Raw genomic sequence first — 19,304 nt, forward strand, 5'->3', positions numbered from 1 at the left:
CAAGCTTGTATCAGCGGAGTTCTTCCTACATCATCATCATGCCACTGCTTGGCAGGACCTGGCTGATAAACTTCAACACTTGGCCTGAAATGTGGTCAGCCTGGTTGTTCTCATTTCTTTGGTACATTTTCTGGGTTTCCAAAGCACATGAAAGCACATGAAGCGTGTGATGATCCTGGTGAAGGCCCCTCTACAACTGAAGATTTAGCCGGACGTTTTGTTGATGACTTGATGCATCAAACACTGCCCCTTCTGACCCAGTCCGTCTTAAAAAGAGTCTTGTAGACAGCTGTGCTGCTACAGCACCTGTGAGGTTGAGTGTAAAATTGATGAGTGCTTTGAAAACATTGAAAATCCTTCTGGTGTCTTAAATTCTGAAACTAAGAGAAGGCAGTATTTCACAGATACTGTTGTTTACATTTGCACTACAAACAGTGTGTATGGATGAGCGTTTTTATGCATTTAAAGTTGTGTGTACTGCAGAAGGACCTCATGTTGTTGATGTCAAAGAGCTTTTGTGTTACAAAGCATTGGATATGCAGACGTCATACAGTAATGATGATTCAAGTTCATGTATTGTTCCGTACTGTTTCCCACCAATTGAGCGTAAATGTTTTGGCTGGGCTGGTGGCTATTGCAGTATTTTACAGCCTTATCTGCAGCTACTGATGGTGTGGTGATCGTGCGCATACCTGTTTGCAATATTCTATTTGTTTTTATTATATATGCCATTTTAGTTGTTCATGTAATATACAATGCTGTCATATTACAAAGGCCAAACAGTATTGACATGGATATTATGGGTGCTCAGTGCACGTGTTATGCATTTAAGAAAAATACAAGTGCATTGTTGAATTTTCATTTCTGGTCTTTTTTATTTCAAATATTTTAATCCAGAGTTATTGAATAAATGTGTCATCTTTGACTCTCTTCTACTCACTTAACTATTCAATATTGAGTGAAGTACAACTCTTTATTGGGTGAAACAGAACTCTATTCATAGTAGAATTGGACCTCTATTTTAAAGCAGTAACTACTCTGTGCAGGGTAAAATACAACTCTGTATTGAGTGAAATGGTGCTGGAGTTGTTCTCACTTTATGCTCAATTGAGTAAATTTCAATCTAGTGGAGTAAAAGATGAACTCTAGATAGAGTAGAAATAACTCTGAAAATGTAACTGTATGACGAGAGTAAATACTTTAATACTTTAACGTGAAAATACGCATTTACGCACGCATTGTAACATGTCCAGTAAGTGATGGATTCCATATATATATTACATATCTATTTTAATATCTAGTTAATATATATATATATTATAATAATATATATTATTAAGAAGACCTCAGTCGTAAATAGTCCATTGTGATTGGTAAATGGCTCAAATGGAGCGGTGTTTATTTCTGGATAGAAGAGCGGCTGCTCAGGAATTCCTACCAGTCAGAGACTAAAGGGGCAATCCCTTAATGTACCAAGCTCAATAACAAATTGGCAGCTGATTTGAAAGGCAAAAAATGGAGCATTTAGCGGACATTGCTTTTCATTTGTCTGGAGAGGACAAAACACTTGAATATTAACTAAATAAAGTCAATGAATAAATATCTCATTTGAATATTGTCCTGCTCTGTATTTTTCAATAAACTTCGTTTTTGGTTGATCTAAGTGTCTTTAGTGGCGCTGCATGTAACAGCATTAACCAACAGAAACCCTCAGTTTTAACTGCTGAGCGCGACAATTGTGAGAACAAAGTGCAGACGTAGGTCACGTGACTCAGCGGTCACATGACAGACTGGTCTACGCGGAAGTAAACACGGAACCTACGGGCGCTGCGAAGAAAAGCGGCTGTGGCTTCAGTTGTTCCTCATTTGGGGCTTGTTCACGGTCAGTACCGGCTCCTAGCTCGTTTCTTCCCCGGTTTGTGTCGGAATCTGCGCTCAGAGACAACAGCATGGATAAACTCTCCGTTTTAACGGTAACTCTTAGCCTGGTTGTAGTTATGAGTCAGGTGAACTGCACGTCCCCCACAACGAAGAGAGTCACTAAAGCGCAGGTGAGTCCACCAGCCCTGCTACATTACAGCTAAAACTGCCTAAATATGTCAGCCACCGTTATATTCTGTTCAGGCTGCTCTTTGTCTTTTAAACTTTTTACAGCAGCCATTAATCTGTAACCTGAAGTGACTGGTTGAAAATGTAAACATCAGTTATCTTCGCAGATAATCTCCTGTCGACAGGTCCAAGTCGTCCAGCGAGCTTTACAGAAACACAACTTATTCAACCTTTTTGATTGATCAAAGAGTCAAGATCCTCTAACTTTTCATGATGCGTTCACAATCTCATGGTCTTCCACAGCTGCTGAACTTTACACTGTATTAGCCTACATTATCTCTGTTTTCATTTTGTTAATCATTTAACATCTAACACTGAAGAAGGCAGAAAAACATTTGTTGGTAAATGTGAGGGTTTATTGCTTGCTTTCATTGTCTGTTTTACGGATATTTGTACATCCTTGCTTCTGGACTCTTGGTTTGCTGCACTAAATTATCACTATTTTGTGATATAATATACCTCTTGTTCTGAACAGGCTACAGTACATTGTGAAAAATTACGCTTTCTATTTTGAAATAATTCACTATTGATCAATAAATGTTAGTGAGTTTGATCGTACAGTGTAGCTGGCGATCATTCAGTGATCTTGTCCCCAGATCAATGTGGTTTTAATGCGGTTTGTTTTCCTATCTTTGACATGGTTGTCAAGGCAACTGCTGACCTTTGAGTAATAAGTTTGAGAACCCCTGCTAAAGATAATCAGTAGACCATAAAAAGTTATATATCTCGGTATAATGATAATAATAATAACCTTTATTTATACAGCTTTTTAAAAATAAGTTAAATAAATTATTTACATACGTAAGAACGAATAAAGACAAAAAATAAACGTCAACATAAACGGACATAAAATACATGATGAAACATTTATAAGAGAAGACTGTAAAAAACAAATGTGATGGATTACTTCACTGCTTTCATGTCTGGGCAAGTTGATTTTCTGAGGGTATGGAAATGAATTCAAACCTGTCTGGACGGTTGGAAGAACATCGTAAATGTAAAGCACAGTGGTGAGACTGTGACAGGAGTCGGCACAGTCATGTGAAATGTCTGATTTATAAAAAACAGTCAAAAAAAAAAGGCGAAAAAGCCGGTTTGTGTTGACGGACTGTGCATGCGTGTCATTGACAGATTCTGGGTTTTGACTGGAAGAACTGTGGGCAGCCAGATGCTCCAGCTGTTCTGAAGACCCTGAATGTGTCTCCAGACCCGATCTCCATCCCAGGAGACCTGACGGCCTCCGCCTCTGGATCCACATCTGTTGAGCTGAGCGCCCCCCTGTCTGTGAGTACACTGATGCTGGCCTTATTTTCAGTCTCTGAACAAAGTGGGACAAAAAGGCAGAAATCTCAGCAGCGGGTGAACTAATCGTGAAGTCACTGCAATTCCTCCCCTGCAGATGAGTCTGTGTGAGCTGCAGGACCATAAATGCAGTATTGCTCAACAGCAGCTGAACTGTCTTGTCTAATGTTGCATCTGTGTGCAGTGAGCAGCGTATTATTGGTGCTGTTTTGTGAAGTAGAAACAGGCGTGTCTGGATCTGCTGCTGATCCTGTGAGCTTCATGTGAGCAGATCAGGCTCTCCACTGTAAACAGAGCTGAGAGCAGTTAAGACAAAGAGGATTTTAACCTTTGAGGTTCTTTCATTGGATTTCCTTTCATAGGAGAGACATAAAAAGTTACATATAAAAATATTGGGATGGCGACAGTTTTGTTGCCTAAATTGAGCACAGTTAATGAACTGCTTCATGTCTTTAATTACATTTTCAAAGTCTCATTAATCTCGTGAGGTTTTTTTCAAGACAGTTTATTTCTGGTGAGGACTTAAATTGGTCAAAAAATGTCGTCATTGGCATTAAACATTTTCAGAGAAGCTTGTGATCAGAGGTTTGCAGATTCAGGAAATGCTGCCTTCCTCTTTCTCGTAGCCGCAGGTTTCATGTGTTTATCTCACGAATCAGGAGAAGTAGGTTTATGAGTCAGGTGTGACTGTAAAGTTGCAGGCATGTGTGAGGCCAGTAGTTACGCGGCCTCTGCTCTGTGTCATGAAACCATCTGATTTTGTTCTTCTGTTGTAAATGTGCACATTAGGCCTGAAGCTTTGTGTCTGATAACTGCAGTGTACAAATATTCAGAATATCTTCATTCATTCATTTTCTTCAGTTCTGAAAAATTAATGAAAACAACATTCACTATATTTAAAGTATTTGGATGCTACTCAGTAAAGCAGTAACTATTTCCTTCATCCTGTTGATGAAGATCTCATAGAAGAGATTCCAAACTGTCCACAACAACCTCAAACTCCGTTGTCCCCTCTTCCTCTTTCACTCCTCATCAGTTGAACGTGACCCTGGAGAAGGAGGTGGCAGGTTTCTGGGTGAAGGTCCCGTGTGTGGAGGAGTTGGGCAGTTGTCACTATCCGGACGCTTGTGATATTCTGAACCAGCTGATCCCCCCCGGTCAGGACTGTCCTGAACCGCTGCACACCTACGGGCTGCCCTGCCACTGCCCCTTCAAGGCTGTGAGTCTGACCGATGATTACACAAACTATGCTTCAAGGGGGGGGTGATAGCCTGCATTTCATCAAGGGAAACAGATTTCAGCATCTACAATATGCCAGAGACACATTTTAATTACGCGATTTAGCATTAAGCTGAAAGGTGAAAAACTGTACGGCTCTTGGTTATAGCCCTGCCGAGGCCGCTCAGTCCTCTAAAACTGTTCGCCTGGTGAGTGAAACCCTCTGCAGCAAAATGCACACAGCGATAAACAGTGATTGTGAAATGATGTGTGCAGAAATAAAACACTGTGAAATCTCCATGCAGTCAGACAGAGTTTCCTGATTTACAGCAGCATGCAAGAGTCAAACTTTCTGTTGCTGTGAATAGTTGAGCGAGTAAAAGATGAGTGATTTCCGAAAGGCAGAAAGTTAAAGATGATTATCCTCCAAATTCCCCCCAAGCCGGGCGGAGCCAAGGGGTGGCCTGACGTCTGGCCACCTCACACGACCGACGGTGAAGCCCATCAGAGGACAACACACGCACTCAGAACTGAATGTTCGGCACTAACCACAATTTTTATGGTAGAACTTTTTTTACTGGACCGTTTCTCCACAGCCGTGGTTCCTTTAAGAGCACATTTCACCAGCGCAACAAGTTTACTGTTGGTGTTTAAGTCGTCAGCTCTGATAGTCTCACCCTGTAAAAGGAAATATTCGCTCTGAATAAGCAGGAAGCAGCTCCAACACGGCTGTAAAACAGCCACCGCCCCAGCAGGGCTGCCAACTTTCTGTGCCGACCCGGCCTAAGACAATGGAAGATGAGGTCTGCGTGACGAAGATGACAAGAAGTTGTACTTGACAAACATGTCTGTTTTATTCCAGCAGAACATCAACCGCGTCGTTAGCTTAGCGTTAGCTTTAGCAGGAGGAGGCACAGTGAGGAGAGAATCAGTTTCTGATTAATGTGAGTAATGGTCTCAGCCTGGTCGCCCCTACAAAAAGCTCCTCCACGGCCCCCAGATGAGTTATTTTTGACGACAAAACTACCACATCAAGAAGTAATAGTAATAATAATCACTAATTTATTAATGCAGCTTTTCAAAAAAGGTACAAAATGCTCTTCATGGTATTAAAATATTTCAGGAAAGCAAATACAATCAGACAATTTAAAATGATAATAAAAAAGATTATTACTATTATTATTATTAAAAGATAAAATATCCAGCAATAATATAAGATAAGAACAATAATAATTATTCAACAGTTAAGACAGTCAAGGGTTTTTATTCTGCAAACGTCCTGTAGTGATGAAGGATTGGGTTTCTGTGTCTGATGTTGGTGTTCTGTAACAAAATGAATAAATAGATCTGAAGAGATGCTGCAGCCGTTTAATATTACACTTCTATAAACTCACAAGAGACAAATTTAAAAAAAGAAAAGTTCAGATGAGATGTCCTGACTTATGTTATCTGACTTGTACATTTCCCACAATGCAACTCGATACAGTCTGTTCATCCTTTAAACTCTACACCTGCAGTTTGTATCGCAGCCTTTGATTAATCTGAAAAAGAAAAATGTCTTAAAGCCAGTTTGAGGTCAACATGACGGCACTTTGAGCTACAAATAAAGTTTATTATTAATATCAAACCTGACGATTTCAGAGCCACAGAAGACTTTGTACAAATATTTTCACAGGCTGAGCACAAATCTTTAAATTGTCAGAATTTTCCCTTAAAGTTGTACCCTTCCATGTTTTTAATGCACTTTTTAATTTGCACTTTCAAACTGTACTGAAACAGGTGTTATAATTGTTGAGAATTGTAGTTAATGTGCACATTTGCAGGAGCCACATATCCTCCTTCAGGATGTCCTGTGTGTCTGAATAAAGCTGGACCCTCCTGTCCCTCCTCAGGGCTCGTACTCTCTGCCTCAGTCGGACTTCTACCTGCCCAACATGGACCTGCCCTACTGGCTGACGAACGGGAACTACCGTGTGCAGGGCGTCCTGGGCAGCCAGGACAAAGAGCTGGGCTGCGTCAAAGTGGCTCTGTCCCTTCACTCCAGCTAAAACCAACAGGAACGAACCGGCAGGAGGTTTCGGGGGTTCGTTTACTTGCACAGAACAAAGATTGAAAATTGGGAAACAAAAGCAGACGTTGCACAAAGTTCCGAGTGTGATAAACCTCACAGGGGTCGATGAGAAGTTTTGATGTCAGACGACAGCGAGGAAAGAACATTTCATATTTCTACATACATTAGCAGCTGTAGCTGTCAGTTTAGCTGCTTCCTGCGTCTCTGCTGCCGACACTTCACTGTCAGCTGTGGCTGCTTTGCATGAAAGTGCAGCTTTTCCCCTCCAGCATTTATTCTGTTCTATATGCACATTAACTGCTTCACTTTACCCGCTGCAGCCAATCACGGTGCCATAAAATGATGAGTGGCGAAAGTGAAAATGACAAGTGCTTCTTAACTGGCAGATGAGAATTTCCCATTAGTTTAATTTTGTTCTCTAAAAACTGAGGCGCCAGAAAAAAGTTATGCATAGTTTTGAGGAAAAGTAGGAAAAATGTCCCTTTTGACATTTGACTGTGACCTCAAAAACTTTTTTTTTTTATGGCCTTCAGTCTCTTCTGCAGGAAGTTGCACAGATTTTTAAATCACGATCAAAAAATGATTTTTTTTAATAGTCCCAGTGAGAGTTTCTGTGGTTGTGATGTGGATGTGTGTGAAGCTGAAGCCCAGAGGAGCCGCAGGTGTCTCTCACAGGGAAATGTTGTCACTTCATGTCGACACTTTGAGAAACAGGAAGAAAATCTGAGAGCTGCTCTCAAAAACCTTTATTCATCCAGCAAAAACAGACAGAAAAGTGCTTTTTTTTCCAGCTTGACTCTGTTTTCCTGTCGCCTGTTGGATCAGTGGGGGTTGACAGGCTTGGCATGAGGCTGTTGAGGGAAGAGAAACAGATTTGAACCCACAACTTGTCGGTCGTGAGCATCTTTCTGTTGGCAGCACTGCGACACTCATTCAGGGAAGTCGACCAAAAGTACGAGAGCCTGCTGGACTCATAATTCCCGCTAGATCAATCATCACATGTTGATTACTCTTCATCGTTTTTCAAGCTCATACTGAACTGATGCAGGCGACTAAAATCCAATGTGATTGAACAGAAAACCTGAACTAGAAACCCTAAAAAGAAAAATAAGAATAGTTGTTGGAAGTGAAATCAGCATTTTTTTCTCAGTGTTTCAGATATTTTTCATCTGACGTCAGATGTGTCAAAGAAATGAAAGTTTTTTGGAGGTGAATTCAGTTCTTTGGTGATGAAATGTTCTTTTTGACCTGTTCTGCAGTAATGATGAATAATGTTTTTCCTGCGTGTGATGCCGGGATTTGTTTTTTAAGTGCTCTCGGTTCTTTACTTCAATCATTCTTTAAAAATGGGGAAGTCTGAAAACGTAGCAGCAGAAGCTCTGCTGGGAATTAAGCAGCGTTCATCTGCCTCATTAATGTAATCTAACTGATAGCAGCCACTGTATGAGAGATGTTATTTGTTTTTTTAATCGTTTTTTTGATCTTATTATTCTGTTTATTTTGACCGAGTGCCTGATTAGATCTTTGGGAGGAAGTCCTGCATTTACAATTAAGAGTGAAATGAATAAAAGAAGAAATGAAATCATGAAACATGTGCAGAGAGAACTGCTGAGGTTTATTAGATAATTCTTGCCGAAATGTTTTGTTTTCTACAGTGTTGATGACAATGACGGGATCAGTGTCTGCACAGTTTTTAATAAACATTGTTCCGTTACTTGTCTGCTTTGTTTCATTCTGTTGCTTCAACACTAAAAAAGCAAATTATTTTTGCATGAAATGAGACAAAGTACCTCCTCGTTATGAGGAAATAAGTTGAGGATTTAAAGGTTCTCGTTTCACTGATTATAGTGAAAGATGAAATCAGACACAGAGTGAGGAAGCAGGATTTGACTGTTTGTGTTAAAGTTCTGATTTCAGCTGTAAGTGTGTGTGACAGTTTGATTAATAACTTTATATAAACATGATGCAGCAGGAACAATGACCCGAAGTAACCAAGTTTGACTTTTATACTGGCCAAGTCAGTCACCTGACCTCCATCAGTCACCTGACCTCAGTCAGTCACCTGTCACCTGACCTCCATCAGTCACCTGACCTCAGTCACCTGACCTCAGTCAGTCACCTGTCACCTGACCTCAGGTATCTGACCTCAGTCAGTCACCTGACCTCAGTCACCTGACCTCAGTCAGTCACCTGAGTTTCACTGCAGAACATCAGACTGAATCCACTCGTCCTCTAAAACAAGACATCACTGTCTGAATAGTTTGTTTGAATGATAAAAAACACTCGTACTACTCCCACCATTAGTACTACTACTATCACTTCCACTACTAATACTTCTCGTCCTCCCACTGCTACAAGTTACTACTGCAACTACCACCACCCCAATATTCATACCAATTCCACTACTACTACTGCTGTTACTGCTCATACCAACACTACTAATGCTAATAGCCTACTTCTAATGCTACTACCACAACCATCACAACTACCACTACTTCTACTACTGCCAGTATTATTAGGCCTGTCACTACTACTACTCCTATTGCTCCTTGTACTCAGTGATATGTAACCAGTGTACTGTCTGATAATTCTATCTGTAGTGGATCAATCTGTAGTGGAGTGAAGCTCCATCCTGCTGATTATAAAAGGTTTAGTATCATGTAGCTGTGATGAGTTGAAAAGAATCAGCAGCTCCGTGTTTATCCACAAGGTGGCAGCATTCCTCTGACAATCTGCAGCCCTCAGTTTACATTTAAATCCACGCTGTGAGACACTTCACAACACTGCTACTGTTACCTCTGCTGCTACTGCACCTTCTGCCACAAGAAGTACTACTACTACTACCCTGAAAAACAGAACCAAAAGTACACAAAAGCCAGAAAAAGTACTTGTGTTCCTTCGTGAGGAAACCAAAATAACACAACATCCTGAATTCTTTATTAAGACAAAGACGCTTCAGTGTAAAATCAGATCTTAGGTCTCTGCAGCAGAGAATGTTAACAGGAAGCAGCAAAGAGAGCAGAAAACAAAAGAAGGAAAGTGAGGAATTACACATGAAGGAGCAACAAGTCCGCGAGTCCAGGCCATGAAATCAAGCAGCTGGATGAGACTGAGGGCCTGTGTGGACAGTGAACAGGCCCAACGTTAACAACGCTGTACCAAACTGACCAGTTACTCCAACAGCGATGACAGAAGAAGTTCTGCGCGATGCTCAGAGAGAAAGTCGCCGCCCGTGTCCGCGAGTCCAAATGTGAACTACAGAGTCAGGATCTTGTTCACATGTGTTTTCAGCCTCATGTGGATTCTTTGAAACTGGTGCTCTGCTGATGAAAAGCAGCTTCCGGCGTCTGGTAACATTTATTAACTGTTTCTGTTGTGGCTCCGTCAGAGATGAAAGACCGACTGAGAGACCAAACAAACCACAACATCCAATCAAGTTTCTGTTCACCTCCGCGCCCCCGTTTGTTTGTGTAATGAACGACCTTGAACACTGATGGCGTGACCTTAATTCAAGAATCAGTTCTTGAATTAAAAGCAGCACTGTCATTTTATTTTGGATGACTCTACTGTAATCAATCCATTTATCTGAATATAAATTCATCCTTTTGTGTCTCTGATTTGTTTTTCAGAAGATTAACAGATAAAAACTGCACTTTAATTTCAGACGGAAATTAAGAAACAGCTGCAGAACACTTGTGCCTCTTAATCTCAGACAGGAAGTGCGCTGCTTTGGCAGCTGCAGCATTTTAACCAGAGCGAAGGTGATGTGGTCTCACTTTGATAAAACCCACAGCATGTGGACGCCAGACACACATGCGTTACATGAACAACAATGATAACACACTTAATTTATAGCGTAAATTTCTTATACGTGCATTGTGTGATTTTGACCACTAGAGGGCAGAAAATTTAACAGTCGTTCCCATTTAACTGGCTAACAGCGAACAAACGTTTCCTCACACGTCTCAAACATACAGAGCAGCAGTGTTTTACTGTGTGCATAAATTTTTTTATAATTAAGCCTTGTTTGTACATCACAGACCTGATTAAAACTGAATGTGCTGCTAACGCTGTCAGAGTGTGACTGAATTTTAAATAGTTTTACCTGGTTGCCTCTCAGCTCAGTGTGAAATTCATTAAGATACAGTAGAATTAAATTAAAACCCGAAAGATGATCCAGTTTTACTGACAGGAAATTATCACTGTTGGTGTGATACTGTTTCGATCCATATTCCCCAGGGTTCCCATTGACACTGAGTGTTACACAGTTCACATTCAGGAATCTGAACTGAGGGTCAAAATTAGCGTTTTGTATAGAAATCATGCTTCTTTTTTTAATACAACTGTGTCATTGTATAATCATTGTGTATAAGTCTGCCCCTTCCTCCACCCTAAAGCCCCTTGTCTTAATGAACAGGTGTGATGGTTGTGGTCATGTGATGTGTGCATGTGTGTGCTTGGATGAATGTTAGTCAATGTGAAGCACTTAGTTGTGCTCTCAGGTACAAAGAACAAGTTAAAGGTAAATGTAGTCTATTTGTCATTAAAACTAATTAACACCATTACAAAAAGGAATCGCTTTATAATTTACACAATATATCTGACTGTACTTTCTTAACAGCCTTTATAGGTCTAATTATAGGTATAATTAGTAGAACTGAAACAGCAACAGTTTGGTTTTCAGTGCCTTGCTCAAGGTTTTATATTAAATTCAGTTCAATCTTCTTGCGTGAATTTCACCACCACCTGTTAGCACACAGCCTGTTAGCACACAGCCTGATCTGACATTCTTTAGTAAATCTAATAACGACACAATTCACAGTGTGAATGTAATTTTCTCTGTAAATGTCATGTAATGGAAGTATCACCCAGCCTGCAGGGACCCTGCGTCTCCTCACGTGGTTTAATGTGACCTCAGATGGAAATTGAATCAAAGTTCATATGTTGTTTCTGTTTTTATCTCCATTTTAAACTTTGAAGCGTATAAATGGATTAGAGTTGAATGTGTTGGCGTTCACTAATGCCGTCACAGCATGACCGAGTTTAAACTGGTTTCATCTGGATGCTTCCGGCTCAGCTCAGATACAGTAGAACAAAATGCTAACAGAGACTCTTTGTGGATTCAGAGAAGAAACCAGCCTGAAAGATTGAAGAAGCTACTGACTGACTGTTACAACGTGCAGTGAGTTCCAGCTTGTGTCACTGACTGAATCTGCACTGTTACACTCTAAGAGTTTCAGCTCCGTGCAACGTAAACTAACGTCATAAAAGAAAGGAGCTTCTGACTGCAGAACCTCCCTGAGAAACATCACTTTGAAGTTTTCTTCAGTGTCAAAGTAAACAGGTGATCAAAACAGTGTTAAATTCTATGCTAATCTTTCAGAGGAACAGACTCAGTTAAAAATACACACAAACACAGTTATTCTACTGTGTCACATCAGTACACACATATGCATCCAAAGAGGTTTACGCCTGCTGCATATATAGCTAATGCGAGTGTGTGTGTGTGTGTGTGTGTGTGTGTGTGTGTGCTGAGGAGGTCAGTAGGTCTGGGTGAGGTGGAGGAAGATCCACAATCACAGGAAGAAACAGTGAACCCTGCAGACATACACACACAAATGTTATGTTTCCTCCGTCTGCAGTTCAGTGTGTCGCCTTTATTCAGTCAGCTCAGTAACGTAACACACACACACACACACACACACACACACACACACACACACGCACAATATAAATTCACTTTAACATCACTGTGCAGAATTCTTTAAAAGCAGATTGATTCGATGATGTTAAATCAGGACCTGCATCCAGTTGTGTTTACTCCAGACAAACAGGAAATGTGAAGGGCAGCATCGCTTCGTCTGCAGCAGCAACAAGCTGCCAGACGTTCGATCCAGAAACGAGCTGAAACAGACGCGCAGTGTATGAGAGAGGAGATCCGGATGAGGAGGTCGAAAGTTGAGGAAGGAAGACGCCGTCAAGATCACTGTCAGAGTGTGTATGTGGAATAAACAGACGTCAAAAGATTAACCAACACATGCTGGAGAATGAATACAAGAGTCAGAGACACCACACACAGACCGCAGACCTGAAGTAGACCTGAAGCAGACCTGAAGCAGACCTGAAGCAGATCTGAAGCAGATTCTGAATGAAATCTGTCCAAACTTTAACCCTAACCCACATTTTAAGGAATGTGAGCCTGAAGAGAACAAAACGCTCCAAACTCCTGCAGGTTCACATCAGTAACTGAAGCAGGAGCAGCTTCATTCATCATCACTTCAGCCCATAAAATGATCCCAAAAATCCCACATCTGTATGAATGACGCTACCTATCTCCTGTTTCCTCCTCACCCTCCTCGAGCCTCCCCTTACTTCATCTCCTTCTCTCCTTTCCTCTCCTCTCCTCTCCTTTTCTTTCGTTTCTTCCTCCTCCTCTCCTCTCTTGTTTCCTCTCGTCTCGTCTCGTCTCGTCTCGACTCCTCTCTGTGTTTCCTCCCTTCCTCTCCTCTCTTGTTTCCTCCTTTCCTTTCCTTTCCTTTCCTGTCATGTCCTTTCCTTTCCTTTCCTTTCCTTTCCTTTCCTTTCTTTCCTTTCCTTTCCTCTCCTCTCCTCTCCACTCCTCTCCTGTCGTCTCATGTCTTTGTTTCCTCCCTTCCTCTCCACTCTTATTTCCTCCTTTCCTTTCCTTTCCTTTCCTTTCCTTTCCTTTCTTTTCCTTTCCTTTTCTGTCCTCTCCTCTCCTCTCCTCTCCTCTCCTCTCCTCTCCTCTATTTGTTTCCTCCACTCCTCTCCTCTCTTGTTTCCCCCTTTCCTTTCCTTTCCTTTCCTTTCCTCTCATCTCCTCTATATGTTTCCTCCACTCCTCTCCTCTCTTGTTTCCTCCTTTCCTTTCCTTTCCTTTCCTTTCCTTTCCTTTCCTCTCGTCTCCTCTATATGTTTCCTCCACTCCTCTCCTCTCTTGTTTCCTCCTTTCCTTTCCTTTCTTTCCTCTCCTCTCTGCAGGACGTCCTGTTTCTGACCTCCACCATCAGGCTGTTTCCTGTCACGGGAAACTCGTCCACACAAATGCAGGAGAGGAGGCGTAAAAGGAGGAGGCAGGATGAAGAGGAGGAGAGAAGGAGGAGGAGGAAAATCTGCAGAAATGTTTAAGGAAGAGAAAGAAGTGTGGGGAGGGGAAGGAGGCGAAGATGAGGTGATGAAGAGGATAAGGGGAGGAGGGAGCAGAGAGGTCAGAGGTCAGCATGTAAACAAACAGTTCAGTGGGACAATAGAGGTGGAGGTGAACGGGTTCAGCTCGGCCACTGATTGGGTGTCAACAGACCCGTGTCATCACCTGTTGTCATGTGGGATCCACCAATGAGTGAGTGAGGCTGTTAAACTGACTCAGTCCATCAAACATTTTATCTTTTTATTTCCACTGCTGTTGTGTCTGAATTCGAATCAAAGTAATCAGTGGAGGTTGTTGATTTATTTATTGATGGATTAGTTTATTTAAGCTCCCTGCACCTGATAGACACGAGATAACAAGAACCACAACAGTCACAAATCATAATCTGAGCAGAGAACATTTCCAGAGGTTCCTTTTAGTAACAGAGATGTCTTATGATGAGGGATTCATATATTCTATAAATCACCTGACTTAAAATCTCTGCATTAAAGAGCCAGCTGGTCTTTTCAGCCTCAGACAAACAGAACAAATCAAGATTCTTTACCTGAAGGTTCTGACGGTTCCTCGTGTGTTTGAGAGGCCGACTGAGGAAAACGTTTTCTCCAGATTTTGTATTTTCAGGAACAAAATCAGCTTTGAATTCTGCAAATTAGATTTGATGAAAACATTAATCCAGGTCACGCTGCACAAAGCTAATATGAAAAATGAATGGAGACTTCACACACACACACACACACACACACACACACACGCACAGAGTATATCCTCTCACCAGAGAGTGTGCTTTTTGTCGTCTTCCACTCTGATCCTTATCTGGCAACATGTGGGTCAGCAGATCAGCTACATCCTGCTTTTAACCACACACACACACACACACACACGCAGACACACACACACACACACACACACACACACACACACACACACACACATTCCCTGTTGGAGTGTTTTTCAGCTGCTTTCAGGGAGGCTTTAGGCCAAACAAAAGGTGGATTTTACTGTTGAGTGCAGAGCTAATGGCTGCTAATGAGGCCACATACACACACTCACACACACAATCAGGTGAAGCCCAATCTGACGCCACTTTTCCGCATGAAACCCACAATAAGTTGTCTTCTGCAGGGAGGAGGCAGGTGACACAAGCAGTGCACCCGTTATGGAGTGAGACAGATTTGAAGGGTGTGGAAGTTGGATGAACTTTCCTGTTATTGTTCATGTTTTTATTATCCATCACCAAGATTTGTCTGGCTTTGTCTGGTGAAGACACACCAAACGCTGGACAGGACAGTCACATACCTGCACACTGAACAGACGACACGCTGAGCTCCAGCGTCGTGCCGACGTTTCTCAAGGTGACTTCTATACACACCTCAGATACTAACTCATAAACACAGACATCCCACACCGGGTGGTAATCACCGTCATCATCATCATCATCAACAACAACAACAACAACTCAACTTCAGAGGACACAGTGACATTTCTATACCCAGCCAGCAAAATTTGCTTCTCAAAAGTTCTGGGAACATTGTGTTTTTCTGTGGGAACATGTGTTATTGAACGTTTCTCTAGACATTAAAACATCAAGTTTTTGTTATATAAAACCAGCATTATTGTTACGTTCAGAGAATATTCTGGGAAGGTTACTTGAACGTTCCTCGAGAACGTTCTCCAGATGTTAAAAGGAGAGTCTTTTCAACATGGAACTAACATGAGGCTACATTCTCAGAACATTCAAGGAAAATCAGCCACACAGTAAACTAAATTCTAACAGCAGGCAGAGATAAAACACAACTAAACAACAACAGGAATCATAAAGGCTGGACCACTCATCTGCAGGGTGGACAAGAACAACCTGGCAAACCGGTGGTGGATAGCTCGGATTATAAGTACTGAGAGGACTGATTGGATAACTGAGAACAGGTGGTGATAAAACTGGTGGGAAAGTGAACAATGGCAGGAAGTAAAACATGCAAGTAAAGCATAATGGAGATTTCCTACAAAATAAAACAGGAAATGCAGTTAACTGGTCCATGCAAGTCACACAGCCAGGCTAGCGTTTCCCCCTTTTTTAGTATTTACGCTATGCTAAGCTAATTGGCTGCTGGCCGTAGCTTCGTATTTCTTATCTAAAAGCACATAAGTGTATTTTCCAAAGTGTTAACCTCGGGGGAACGTTATTAAAATTACATTTACATACAATTATGTAAGTTACCAAAAGCTATCAAACAGAAACCTGCAAGGAACGTTCCAGAAATGTTACTGCATCGCTTTGCGTTAGCTGGGACAGTACTTGATACTAAGAGGTGTATAATATACAAAGATTGGCAGATTTGAACCCTTGTGACTCATTGATGATGTCACTGACTGCGGATTACCAGCAGGTGTGGGATGCATGTAAAAATTTGGAATCACCTGATACTGATGTTTTTCTTCTTTCCTTCAATAAAGTTTAATTTATATAGATAAAACAGTTTCATTCAGACACCAAATGTATCGTTTGCATTTGAAATAATTTGGTTTCAGAAGAATAATTAAATGATTAAAACTTACATTTAGTCGATGTCGCCACAGTGGTGCTTGACACAGTTCAGAATACTGTTTTAAACATTTTTTGCCCCAAATACTCTTTGATGTTGAATTTGTTTTTCAGTCCAGAAGAAACAGAAGTGACCTGAGATCATCACTGAACCACAGTGGTGCAAACATCTAAACATCTGAGGACCTTTGGGCCCTCTGCAGTCAGTAGTTAAACAGGTTTAAACAGTGATTTTTCAGTCCACTGTATGTTCATCTGATAATCTGTGATCCAGTTACAACGGTGCTAATACGTCTGTTAATTCCAGCTTGTTATCTCCATTATAGTCCACGTTACAGTCAAACAGGAACCTGTTCAGAGTTAAATCTGCACAGATTTTGATGCTAAACTTCCAATTTCGTTGACCAATGAATGATGATTTCATATATTCTTAATTTAGTGTTGCTCAGAGGATCTTTCTCTGTCGGGCCTTTCAATGATTACTCTGGTTGAACCATTTTTTTTGTTCTCCATATACAAAACATTACTTTTTGCCAACCCTCCATCTTAAAGAACATCTGTTTGCAAAGAGACTTCTACAACCTGCAAGCATGAAAGACCATTCAAAAATATAGAGTCAGCCAGCTGACTGTACCGGATCGATGAAGCAGGCAACTCCAAGCGGTTTTAAGGGAAGGTCGGAGTCGTTGTGTCAGTGAATGTATTTCAGATTCAGATTCAGAAAACTTTATTGATCCCTACAGGGAAATTGCTTTGTGGCAGCACAAACTGCTCAACACACAGTGAGAAAAAGGATGAAATACTTCAAAAAGGTAAGAAAGCTAGAAAGTTACAAACTACTATACAGATGACATAACCATAATATTAATAATAATAATAGTAAAAATGTGCAAAGCAAATGTGCGCACATGCGTATGCACCAAATGTAAATGCAACTGTGCAAATGATAAGTAAAAAAACAATAATTATAATAAAGATAAAAAATCTGAGTTTTGTTTCTTGTCACATTTGGACACTTGGTCAGGACCCCTTGGTGTCACTTTTTGAGGCACTGGTACTCATTTTTCAACTTGCAGAGCTCCGCAGTCACGTTAGCAACAATATAAATGCAACACTGGCCTCCACTTTCAAAATAAAGCTTGCTAAGAACAGTAATAGACATGTGGTTAATGTTGGCAAATGGTTGCACCAAAAATCACCTGGTTAGGTCCAGACAACAAAATCACTTTTTTTTTTTCCCACGGGACATGAACCCCAGTCTCCTGGGTGACAGTCCTGCACTTGATCCAGCGAACCACTGCACCTCCTCCATGTGTGGAGTTTTTTATCATCTGATGCTTTGGGAGTGAAAACGTGCTGTCTTTAGTGCCTTAAAGTGATGCCAAGGGTTCCTGCCCGAGCGTCCATATGTGAAGGGCTGGGAGTGAGAACGTGGTGCGTGTGTGTGTGTGTGTGTGTGTGTGTGTGATAGACCAGCATGCTGTGATCTGTCGTCTGTGCACTGTTGCTTTTCAGCCATGCTGGAGGAGAGAGAGCTAAAAAAAATGTTCACCTTAACCACAAACCTTCCTAAATCTTTGCAGCTGCTGCAGATGTTCTTCATTCGGCCATTTGGTTTTTATTCCAGCTTTTCCTTCCTGTAGAAAACCGTCATGTCTCATTCATACATTTCCAGCTGCTACACACACAAAAAAATCAGCTACAAATTCTGTTATGAATGAAAGCAAATGGTGGAACAGTGAAAGAATTAATGTTCAACAGTTTGAACTGTGAGTCCTGAAGTGAAGAAAGTTGTCACTGCACACGGGAAGATTGATGGTATGTAACGTCCTGACCACACAACCCTTCATACAGGTGGTGAATTAATTGGAAACAGACGTGTTCCTGTGTGTGTCTGCAAAAGCATTCTCTTCCTGTAACTTATTCAACTGGGAATGTAGTCTCTCTCTCACTCTCTCTCTCCCACACACACACACACACACACACACAGTGCCAGTTGATCGGCTGCAGACAGGAGATTGATGGTGTTTGTTTTGCTGATAATCTAATCTGATTGGCTGACCTCTGCTCTGCCTGGAAGCCTCAGGTTTGGGTCCCACGCACATCGGCATCGCAGAGAGTTGAAGGTCATTTGAAGATCATTTCAAATATTTCTAGTTCTGTTCAGGATTTATTTTTTTTAATGGTTATTTTTCCAATAGCATCAGATGTTGTTGTAGTAAAATAATTCAGTTTTTCTCAGCAAAATGAGCACGGTGATTTCTTTGAGTATAACAACTGACAGAGTGTTGTTGTGATGTTGTATTAACAGTATATTTAGAATACAATGATAATATATTTGTTGGTCTCGGCTCTTCTGGAGCAATTCAATTTTAATTTAATTTAAAAGTTCCTCTGGACGGAGTGACTTGTTTCTCCTGCTGTGGTTGTTGGTGAGGTGATCAGGCAGGAACATTCAGTGATGATGGCATCATTGGCATAGAACATATGATGTGTTTTTACAGTCGTCCGCTCATTCCTCATTTTGTTGTATTTATAAAGATGATTTTTGGGGCGAGGGACTGAGATGCAACAATGGTCCCTGTCCTGACGCAAACCAGGGGGCCTGTAGTCCATCGTCAGGCACGCTAAGCCCGACCAGGACACCTCAGATTTGAGTGTATCTTACTGAATCCATTTTCGATTTTATTCTGCCAAATCAGATTTTTCTGTTAATTTTATTGTGTTTTATTTTACTTTTGCACTTTGTGAACTCTTTCTTTTCGTTCCTGAACTAAAACTCACAGTGATTCCAGTGTTTCCTCCCTCATATATTTAGGAATTGGACCCTCAGCCCTTGTGGTGCCTTGCTCTTCTCTGCTGTCTCCTCAGTCTTCGTCCCTCTGTCTCTCTCAGTG

General features: G+C 41.2%; 1 protein-coding gene across 1 annotated transcript; it reads left to right on the forward strand.

Annotated features, from left to right (window-relative positions):
* Nucleotides 1-1,816: 1,816 nt before the first annotated feature.
* On the forward strand, nucleotides 1,817-8,414 carry gm2a (GM2 ganglioside activator). The gene is made up of 4 exons (XM_041944567.1): nucleotides 1,817-2,051; nucleotides 3,241-3,393; nucleotides 4,448-4,630; nucleotides 6,522-8,414. The coding sequence occupies exons 1-4, from the start codon at nucleotides 1,950-1,952 to the stop codon at nucleotides 6,675-6,677; spliced, it is 594 nt and encodes a 197-aa protein (XP_041800501.1). The 5' UTR covers nucleotides 1,817-1,949; the 3' UTR covers nucleotides 6,678-8,414.
* Nucleotides 8,415-19,304: the final 10,890 nt, after the last annotated feature.

The sequence above is a fragment of the Chelmon rostratus genome, chromosome 9, assembly GCF_017976325.1.
Source record: "Chelmon rostratus isolate fCheRos1 chromosome 9, fCheRos1.pri, whole genome shotgun sequence".
Taxonomy (NCBI): Eukaryota; Metazoa; Chordata; class Actinopteri; order Chaetodontiformes; family Chaetodontidae; genus Chelmon; species Chelmon rostratus.